Source organism: Cydia strobilella, chromosome 25 (assembly GCF_947568885.1).
Source record: "Cydia strobilella chromosome 25, ilCydStro3.1, whole genome shotgun sequence".
Taxonomy (NCBI): Eukaryota; Metazoa; Arthropoda; class Insecta; order Lepidoptera; family Tortricidae; genus Cydia; species Cydia strobilella.
In genome coordinates, this window is record NC_086065.1 from 3132572 (window position 1) to 3143496 (window position 10925).

The 10925-nt window shown below is 36.9% G+C and overlaps 2 protein-coding genes across 3 annotated transcripts; one reads left to right on the forward strand and one right to left on the reverse strand.

Moving 5' to 3' along the window:
* Nucleotides 1-1883: 1883 nt before the first annotated feature.
* On the reverse strand, nt 1884-6709 carry LOC134752746 (uncharacterized). Of its 2 annotated transcripts, XM_063688434.1 has the most exons (6): nt 6592-6709; nt 6281-6322; nt 5416-5451; nt 5187-5249; nt 3278-3361; nt 1910-2942 (listed from the first exon to the last, which is right to left on the reverse strand). In XM_063688434.1, exons 1-6 carry the CDS (start codon nt 6637-6639, stop codon nt 2241-2243), a joined length of 975 nt encoding a protein of 324 aa, XP_063544504.1. In that variant the 5' UTR covers nt 6640-6709; the 3' UTR covers nt 1910-2240. The 2 variants fall into 2 exon arrangements, with proteins under 2 accessions (XP_063544505.1, XP_063544504.1); XM_063688435.1 differs by lacking the exon at nt 3278-3361 and having other exon boundaries at nt 1884-2942.
* A 776-nt stretch (nt 6710-7485) lies between these two features.
* Nucleotides 7486-9372, forward strand: LOC134752858 (uncharacterized). The gene is made up of 2 exons (XM_063688626.1): nt 7486-7639; nt 8505-9372. The coding sequence occupies exons 1-2, from the start codon at nt 7589-7591 to the stop codon at nt 9321-9323; spliced, it is 870 nt and encodes a 289-aa protein (XP_063544696.1). The 5' UTR covers nt 7486-7588; the 3' UTR covers nt 9324-9372.
* Nucleotides 9373-10925: the final 1553 nt, after the last annotated feature.

Here is a 10925-nt window from a genome sequence, read left to right on the forward strand (position 1 = left end):
TAAATTTATAATGCGAACTTTAAGATAATATCTTCTTACATATTATGTATTAATGGTAAACGTTTTGCCGTCCTTATAAATAAATCCTTAACATGTAAATACATTTGTACCCAATGTATAAGAATTATTACTGTCTCCTAATTTGTGCCGCTGTGGCTCTAGCTGTTAAGGTGCAATTGTCAACTTAAATAATAAACAATAAAAACCTTATTTCAGATGGTAAATCTAAACAAGTAAAAATAACAATTTGCGCAATTGGTAACGCATTGGACCGGCAATCCAGGATGTGGGTTCGAGTCCCACGTTGACCAATCATCGTTGATTTTTTCATTGTGATTGACATCTGTATATACAATTTATAGAAAGTAAAAATATGTGTATGTAGTATGTTAGTCAAAAAACTTTATTAGTATTATGTTAGTCAAACATTATTACATTGAAAGGGGGTGCTGTAAACAATGTAATAAGGTTGTATATGGGGCGTTTAAAATGCCGCGTTTTCTATGAAAAGGGACCTTATTGTCGATGGCGCTTACGCCGCACAGCGTCGCGCGACATTGTATTTATATCGGAGCATCGTTAATAATGGCGTAAGCGCCATCGACAATAAGGTCCCTTTTTATAGAAAATGTCACATAAATGTTCTATGTGAGATAGGTAAAAAAAAAAATGTGTAGGCTAGGTAAATATGCCTTTCAGATTATTTACTTAAGAGAGCAATAAAGTCTGATCTGATACATTTTAAATAAATAACTTCAGTCATTTTGTATACAAAGAAATAACTATAAAACGTTTTCACAGGTCCGGAAGTAAAAAATATTGACAAACAAGTTTGTCTAACTCGGGTCTACAAACAAGTCGCTTTTTTCACATACTTATGACTTTATAAAACTCTAGGCGGGACTTCGCTTCTCTTCTTCTTCCTGCCCTTATCCCACGTTATGTGGGGTCGGCACAACATGTTTTTCTCTTCCATTCTCTTCTATCTCGTCACCTCAGCACTCACTCCTTTCTTTCTCATATCCTCTTTCACGCAATCCATCCATCGCTTTTTGGGTCTACCATACGCTCTCCGTCCATCAACATTCATCCCTAACATTCTTTTGCCTATATGGCATTTATTCCTCCTCATCACATGCCCATACCACGCTAACCTACTACTTCTTATCTTCTCCGTTACTGGTGCTACTTTCAAACTACCCCTAATATACTCATTCTTAATCCGATCCTTTCTCGTCACTCCACACATCCATCTCAACATTCTCATCAAGGCGGGACTTCGCTTCGCTAGCTTCTTTTATTCGTAGACTATAATATTGCAGTTTTCCTTTTAAAATATTATTGCAAGTACTGTAAGTTTGCCTATCTAAATTCAAATTTTCCTCTCATTATTTCTAAGGTTGGCTGAAACAGATCCCTTATAGGGATAAGTTCGCCTTTGTATCTAAATTTATGTAAATTTCATGTGAACCTATTTTTTGTAAAATAAAGTAATTTACAATTGTAGTAGTAATAGTAAATCACTTTGTTGTTCTAGGATAATAGGTACGCACGTATGAATAATAATCTCAGACAATAAATATTAGTGACGTGCAATATTATTGAAGGACTGTGCTGTGCTGTGTACTGTGCACTACATTTTATTCTTCGTCAAATTCTTTTTTATGACGTAAGAAAATTATACAATCTATGGGCGCGATTCGAACAATGAACAAAAAATCTACTATTCATCATCTAGTCTATAGTCTCCATGATCTAGTCATGAACTGGAAACGATTTAGAAAAGTCATGTCAACCACACTTACTTTCATTTTTCTTTGGTAGTATTGTATGGGTACATTGGGTAATAAATAAAAATGAGTTTTGTTTAAATTGTGTTTAATTTCTTAATAACAAAAAAAATCTAAACTAGCTTTACTGTTAAAATTGTCATGTGATATTTAGGTCATAGATTTTTGAGTTGCCGGATTTTGTTGTGTGAAATCAACTCGATTACTTTCTAACCACATAAATATAAAAAATCAAACATAGCATTATTGATTTAAATTAAAACACTGCCACCTACGCGATGAGTGAGCAATTATTTTGTAGCAGAAGAAATTTTAGCGTGTATATTTATCTCCAGTAATAAAAAAGTGTTCCCTATCCGACATGTTATTTTATAATTAGACACTTCACTTGCTCTAACTAACAAGAAAAAGTTTGACCACCAGCACCAACAATAAAATTACAATTAGGATCTATAATGGCTGACAAGAAAAGCTAACAACCGGCACTGTTGTCGGCATATATCCATAATTGCAAATCAACTGCGCTGGGATCTCTTCCGGGAACACTACTTCAGCTGCATTTCCATATTTTGGGCTTGTGTCACCATTATTGTTACCAAAATACGCTTCTAAAGCTTGAAGAATGGCGTTGTCATCTTGGTTTTGAACGCATGGTGTGATGCTTGGAACTTCGGGTTGTTTAGTGATCTGATACGCAGTTTGACCCTTTTCTATTAAATATTTAAAGAAAGCATCGTTTTTGTTTAATGGCTCTGGTTCTTTCTTCTTCTCTCCGTTTATATAGCTTAGGAGTTTTTCCCAATCGTAGCCGTCACATTGTTCGGGTTCATAAAATTGAACAGTCTGACTTTCACTTAGCTGGTTAGCGTTAAGGTTCCTAATGTAAGAGTTAAGGTCAACACAAGGTACGGAAGTTTCAACAACAGGTATGGAGATATCTTGGTTGATGATGTTGTTGCTGACGGCGGAGTTGATAAAGTCGTTGGCGATCATCATTTGTAAAGCGTTGGCTAGAGCGTTGGAGAGAGAGCAGTCGATGACGGTGGTGCAGGCCGTTGGCGGGATGGTGATGGAAGACACTGGGGCGGTGATGACTTGAGGGCAGGGTTGAGAGCATTGTACATTGGAGGGTTGGGCGCAAGATGATGAAATCTGAAAAAAAAATTGAGTTCTAGCGATTTACCAATGATATTTACGAGCAGTACTGTAAATTAGGGTTATTTTGAATCCCTAGGTAGCATTGAGCAGAGCCGGACTGGGGACCTTACAGAAAACCGCAGCCAAATCACACTAGACCCTCATAGTGCTGTGTTACTGCCGGTGAATAAAGTTGCAAGAGCTCAACGGGTGCGGAGTTTTAGGGTCTCTAAAGTGGCAAGCGTCCATAGGCTACGGTGGCTGCTTACCATCAGGTGGGTCGTATGCTTGTTTGCCACCGACGTAGAATAATAAAATACAAAAGGATTCTTATGATGCTTTATATTTACCTGCGGTGTAGAAGATACTTGGATATTTTGTTTTGGAACATTGACCACTGATTGGGCCTTCTGTAGTTTGCACCCTTGTGACCCCTGTAAAATAATATGCAAGTTTAAATACATCTCTCATAACATATTATCTGAACTACAAGCTGAAGACTCAATAGAGCGCCGGGCTCATAGACTCTTTGGCGATGACCCATCTGTCAAGTCAAGGATACAGACAGAGCCTTGAGCATCGCCGTCGAGTCGCTTGCCTATCGGTGTTCTATAGGATACATTTCGGGGAGTGCGCACAGGAACTGCACGACCTGATCCCACCTTCCCCTTTCCATCATCGGACATCCAGGCGCGGGGAGCGAATGCACCCACTCGTGGTCCACATTCCATTCGTTCGGACGAAACGTTTTGCCTCCTCCTTTTTGGTACGGACGGCTAAGGAATGGAATGCGCTCCCGCTATCTGTATTCCCTGATCAATATGACCTCGGTCTCTTTAAAACAAGAGTGAATAGGCTGTTACTGAACCGGTGAGCTCCATCTTAGGCCCTGTCTTTACTTTCCATCAGGTGTGACTAGGGCCAATCGCCGATCAGCTTATAAAAAAAAAGAAGGATAATTTACCGTTCGGATTCAGATTGCAACAGCTTATCGCTGTTGCTGCCCGAATTTATGACATTTGCGGCAGTAATGCAGTCAGCAGTAATGGCTGCTGGTGTAGTCTGTATCCCAATACACACCTACTCCTAATAGACTAAGAGCTTTACCGGAAAATGGTAGGTACCTATATGGTAAATGAGGATAACGAAACTGCTTTAAGGATGACTCTCTCTAGACCGGGCCGGAGCTTCCGGTGCTTCATTTTCTATGCAAAGTGCCAAGTGATCACCGATCAGCCGTCATAGAAAACGACGTGTCGGACGCCTCGGCCCGGGCCCGGCCCGGTCTAGCGTGAGTCATCATTTAGATAGTTTGTTATTTATTGTAATTTTTATGTCAATAGTAATCTTGAATTGGTACCTGTACTATATTTACTTTATTAATGAAAACTTAAATAAAAACATAATAATTATAAACTATACATATACAGGGTGTCCTTAGCCATTGGACAAAGCCGAAATGTACATATGCATTAGGGTATTTAGAACCAGTATACAAAGTATCATAAGAACCGGTGTAGCGGTTACGAAGAAATTAACAAATTACGTTTTTTTTTACTTTGGAGCAGCCTGTATGTGTTAGTAGCTCCTGAGGTAATAAATAGTATGAAACCTTCTTCGACCTTATTGATTATCTTTTTTATTTATGACAAGACTTCTGACTTTGACAAATGTCATCATTGCCGCACATTTTCGAACAAGTTGTCAAAAACACTGCCAATGATTAATACAGTATGTTTCTTTTTGTTGTCGATCATTGGAATTATTTTTTGTTTGAAAATTTATTTTTTTATCTTTTGTTCTAATAAAAATAAAAATTTACGTCAGAGCATTCCTGAGAAGTAACCCTACGTGGGATTTCAGGGTTTGTCCAATGGCTAAGGTCACCCTGTATATCAAACTAAATATACCATTAAAATAAACTAACTAAAACTAAAAAACCTAACTTAAACTACTACTTATACTATGGCTGCTAAAATAAATTATAATATTATCCTGTACTCATTTACATTGACAAAAATGAATGATCAGAAAATGCTGTTTTTCTTATGATATAGGAGGCAAACGAGCAAACGGATCGCCTGATGTATATTGATTTATGGGGCGTTTTCTATGAAATGGGACCTTATTGTCGATGGCGCTTACGCCGCACAGCGTCGCGCGGCATTGTATTTATATCGGAGCATCGTTAATAATGGCGTAAGCGCCATCGACAATAAGGTCCCTTTTTATAGAAAATACCACATATTGATTACTTACCTGAGACTGAGGCGAAAATTGTGAAAGGGGTATAGCTTGAAGGTTAAAATTTTGCCCTGGTACCTAGAACATAAAGAATAGTTTATGATACAAGTGCGAAAAATAGGAAAAAAACTCGTGTCGATTTAAATAAGTTTTGTTTGTTACTAACATTTCTATGGACTAATTATGTCTGATGCAAGTAAATTGAAATTGAAATAATGTATAAGTATAAAAAAATGGTACTTACAAACTGGAGTTGCGGTGATGCTTTTAGTCCATTAATCTGGGGAAAATTATGATAATCAAATGTATGACAAACTTAATTATGGGGAAAATTATGAGAATTAAATGTATGACAAACTTAATTATGCGAAGTGCAAAAAACGCGTGAAAGGCTTCATACTTTACTTTTACATATAATAGGGATGTTTCCTGTGTTTAAAGTAAATTATTTCACGCCACGAAATAGCTTTATTTATCCGAAAAATATTAGAAAAACCCTAGACCACAGTTATTGTCTGACACCATTTCTGACACCAATCCGAAAGAACTATAAAGGGTCGCTTTTCGGTGAAGGAAAACATCGCGAGGAAACCGGACTAATCCCAACAAGGCCTAGTTTCTGCATTGGGTTGGAAGGTCAGATGGTAGTCGCTTTCGTAAAAACTAGTGCCTACGCCAATTCTTTTTGCAAATTCGCAAATAATTTGATTTGTTTCCAAAACTTGTTCAGATACCATAGTTAAATAAAAATATACAGCGAATTTAAGTTTTTTACACAAAACTTATTTTTGCTCTAGTTCGTTTGTTTTATAAACTGGAACTGGAACTTTATTTTTTCAGACCTAGATATACCTCATGTCATTGTATGTGAAAAGTATCATTGTAATCCAACACGTAGTTTTAAAATGAGAGCGGAACTACGTTTGTATGGGAAGGTGCAAGGTGCAATTCGGCCGAGCTTGCCGGGGACTTAGGAGTATTTGTATAAACCCAAGGGTTAGAAGCGAAGGATAAGTTTGTAGACGGTCTTATCCTATAGACGGTTTTTGCCCAAATTGATCTTATCGGTGTGGAATATGAGATTTTGAATAAATTAAATTAATAATTACGTTTGATGACGGTGAACAGCAGCCAATTGATTGTGATTGGACCTAAAAAATAAAAAATAAAGTTAAAAAAATGATTTTACAAAATATCCGTTTTATTATTGTCTTCTAACAATATTACACTTTAATAACTAATATTGTTATTATATTACATACAATAATATTGACAGATATATTACATACAATTATTGTTATTTTTTATCAAGGAAATCGGGAACACGGTTTTCATACCAAGTTACAAACTTTTTTTCTTGAAGATCCTTCACGTAAGCGATTCCTGTAATTACAAGATAAAAAAAAATACGAAAAATTACCTTGCAAATTGATAACGCAAGCGCCAAAATCACTATTTTCCCCGCCATTCTTGCTTTAAAAAGACACAAGAGCGCCAAGCCACGTCTTTTTATACATTCGTAGTTTTAGTGCAATGTTTTATGTTACTGTGACATAATTATGGATTGCAAAATTATGATAAAATATTTGTGATATTAGGTTACGATAATAAGTGATATTAAGATACACTTGGAAAACAATGCAATAATTACATTGATTTTTATATCTATTTTAATATATATCACTAGATTTTCTTAGCGTGTCAATTTTCGCAATGTATCGTATAATTATATTGATACTGCGAATAAATAATAAAGTACATCTATTTATAGATAACAAATGATGTGTAGACACATTTAAAATTTTCTCAGACTAAATATAAAATTTGTGTTACATAAAAAAAACTGGTAATAATAGTAGGTTTAAGGGCATTTTCACTTAAAAGTGTGCCATTTACTTTTATTCGAAAATCCATCAACTTTTGGGTTATTTCTACTCACAATCACGAAGATTTAAAAAGAAAAATAATATGTCCCCAAAAGATGTCAGTTTTGTTACGCATTTTCACATACATTTTGTATGGACCATTACAAAACTGGCACCCAAAATTTGTATGAAAAACTGGGGACACTTTTTTTCTTCGTCTCATTTAATAGTATTCGTGATTCTAAGTCTAAATAACCCAAAACTTGATGGTTTTTCGAAAAAAAGTTATGGTACCATTTTTTCTGAAAACCCTTGTAATTGCAAAGTAGATTGTACCTATTATTGTTTTAATATTTTTAGGTCTGTGTCATAATATTACTATTATCGATTAACTGTTGCGTAAACTAGTTTATTATGCCCAATGGCATAATAAAGCAATGATCGCTACGATAAATAAAAATCGAACAAATTTCATGTTTATCGATAAGAAATTCTATATGAAACGGTAATTCGGTAATAAATAATCATTTTATTTTTTTTGTTAGAGTCACAATGACTCTCGGTTTTCTTGTTAATTGTTTTCTACAATGCTGTTTTATCAAGGTAAATCATTGAATAGTACATTACGATACAAGTGCGAAAAATAGGAAATTCGCAACTAGTGGCGATAAATTAAAACACGACCGATATTGTAATATATAATGTAATAATCTTTAGACAAATAGCAGTACCTACTTGAAAAGTAATTATTATTACTATAAATGTGTTTGATTAGGTTATAATTTATAACCTAATCAAACCCATTTTTTGATGCGTATACATAAGGTTTCTCGATATACATTTTGTCTCGGAAGACTAAAATGTGAAATTAATAAATATGTTAATAATTTAGACACTCTGGCACCGTCCCACCTCCAACGGACTATGTAAAAGCGGGCGGAGCGGCGGAAAGCGCCGAAATTTTAAAACGTAATAAATATAAGAGCCTCGGTAGAGAGTATCATTTCGTTCCATTTGGAGTTGAAACTCTAGGTCCATGGGGTGCCAGCGCGCATAAGTTGTTTGCAGAAATCGCGAAGCGTCTGGTTGACGTAACTGGTGACCGAAGAGCTGACGGCTTTCTCGCACAACGTATCAGCATTGCGATACAGCGGGGAAATGCCGCCAGCATCCTTGGTACAATGTCTCAAGGGCCTATTTTAGATTTAAGCTAGTTATTAATTTCGTTTACGTAGTACCACTATATATATCTTGTATGTAAATAAATTTGTGAATTTGTTAATAATTAATTATACAAACAATATATTACGAAAAGCCACTATGCCACTAATGCCACTATGCTATGTTTTTATAGTTAGCATTGGTAAAAATAAAAACCACGCATGCTGGCCTTAGCTAAAAACAAATACAATTTTCATGTATCATCATGATTTTTTTAAGTTAATATTTTTTTTGTATGTGTTTACAGATAGTAACCGCCCAAATGCCAGCCACAAAGTACATCCAAATGGGAAGCATGGCGCCCGTCCGTCCAACCGTCCCCACCTTACCCAGTGTATCAATGCCATACACTGCCAACCCTACCCTTTCCTCCCTCATTAACAACTACATACCAAATCTACCTTACTCAAATCTACCCCTACCCTTTAATCTGCCTAACGCACCCCCCATAATGCCAATGTCTTCACCACAAATGAATTTACCCCTACCATTTACAAATGTACCCCCAGTTATGCCGTTATCCCCCTCAATGAATCTCGCGGTCCCCTCTTCAAACTTAAAACCTACGCCTCCAAGCAGTTTTATCGATCCAACAGTGATGAATAACTTGGCTATAGCTCTGCATTTGTTAATACTAAACAATTTATTACATCCAGAACAAGAAGCTTCAAAGACAAATGTGCCCACAGAACCTAAAACTCCCCCTTCCTACCCTCAAAATCCTCCACATCCTCAAGAAGCGGCTCCAAGCTCTCCATACCCTCAAAATTACTACCCAGAACCTCAAGAAACCGCTCCATACGCCCCTCCTAATTCTAAATTCCTAGGTTCTTCAGGTTTCGCTGAGCCGCCATTACCTTCTTTAATGGGAGCCCCTATGCCCCTTGGTTCAAGGAGCCATCATTGCCTTATGTCTCCTTATGAAGTTCTAACTTCAGGACCTCAACCAGGGAAAGATGTCTTCGCACAATACGGACCTCAGAATCTGAAAGCTGATTTTCAATCGCCGTATAATTCTTTAATGGCTATCGATAATACTAGTAAGGACTTGTTCAGTATGTTTTAAAAGTTATGTTTATTTTATTTATTGTATGCTTAGTAAATTATTAAAAAAATATGGTGTTTTATTTGTAACAAATTATGTATGTATATGGTATATGGTATCGTATATGGTATTTATATTTAGTTGACGGGACCCTCGGCGGCGAAGCGATTTCCGTACTCGAAGATTTAACATTTTTTACACAGAAATGAAAAAATAGTCCTCTCACAAAATTATTCCAAATGCGAACTTTTTATTACCGATTCCTGTCCGGCCAAAAAAAACTACAATCGACCTTTTTAGACAACTCGCCCTGCCGGGCTATTATTAAAATTATAAACAAAGATTCGCTTCACCTCCTTGGTTGTCCCGTCTAAGTTTTCAAAGGATTTGATATCCTTTGAAAACTTCGTCGAATGAGGGCTATCGTTTTTTTGCTCACCAGTTGGCGCCTCTGTTGATGGTGGTCCAAAAGACTAAAGAAGAGCTGTCAGTAATTAAAGTGACAAGTGACATTTGACATTTCGAACTATGGAAAAGACCACCATCTACACTAGCGCCCCTAGAGGCGAATTCATACGCGTTAGCCCTCATTAAAAACTCCAAATTCCAAAGCAACATCACACCGTTTGGGTAAAATTAATCTATATTGCCTATTCGATTATTAAGCATTGTCGTTTCGTCCCAAAAATTACAAACACTCAGATCCATCTTCAATATTCCTTTTGACGGTAGGATCTTGGACCCAGCCTCGTAGGGGTTGTGGCGTTAGCCCACGAATGCTGAAGACGCCGATTTGATTCCTGCCCTGAGCAATATAGGACAAATATGACAATTTTACACGTCGACCACACGTTTATGATCGACCTATTTGCACTGTAAGCTCAATAAGGCTAGCGTTGTGGGACTTGTGGGTACTAGACGACATACATAGAAAACATCCATAACTCAGGAACAAATATGTGTATCACACAAATAAATGCCCTTACCAGTATTCGAACCCGGGACCTTCTTGCTTCGTCACGACTGACTAGACTAGGAGGATTCATTGGAGATGTAGAGCGTATGTAGTGTTATTATTACTATACAGAAGACATACCAAACAATGAAATTGTCGTAATCACAACCTGAACCACGCGACTAAAACGTAAGCGCCGTAAAATTCATGGCGCTTACGCGTTTAGGTCGCGAGATTCACGCTCTGGCTCTATGGTTTGATGCCAAAACGGCAGCAACTCACGGCGCACTATACTGGTTCTCTCTGCCGGTTCTATACGTTAGTAATAATAGTTCAATGGATGTAGATCACTCTTTGTTTCCTACGAGTATAAATGTGGTATTTTCTATAAAAAGGGACCTTATTGTCGATGGCGCTTACGCCATATTAACGATGCTCCGATACAAATACAATGCCGCGCGACGCTGTGCGGCGTAAGCGCCATCGGCAATAAGGTCCCTTTTCATAGAAAATGCCCCAAATAAGTTTTACGTATATGTTTTTTTTGTAGGTACCTACAGTGGAGTCCGGTTAGTAGTAGTACGACTTCGCATATAACGACAACGACCTTATATTGAGGACAATTAAATATAGAATTAGACCAAGATAAGTCTGCAACGATTTTGATA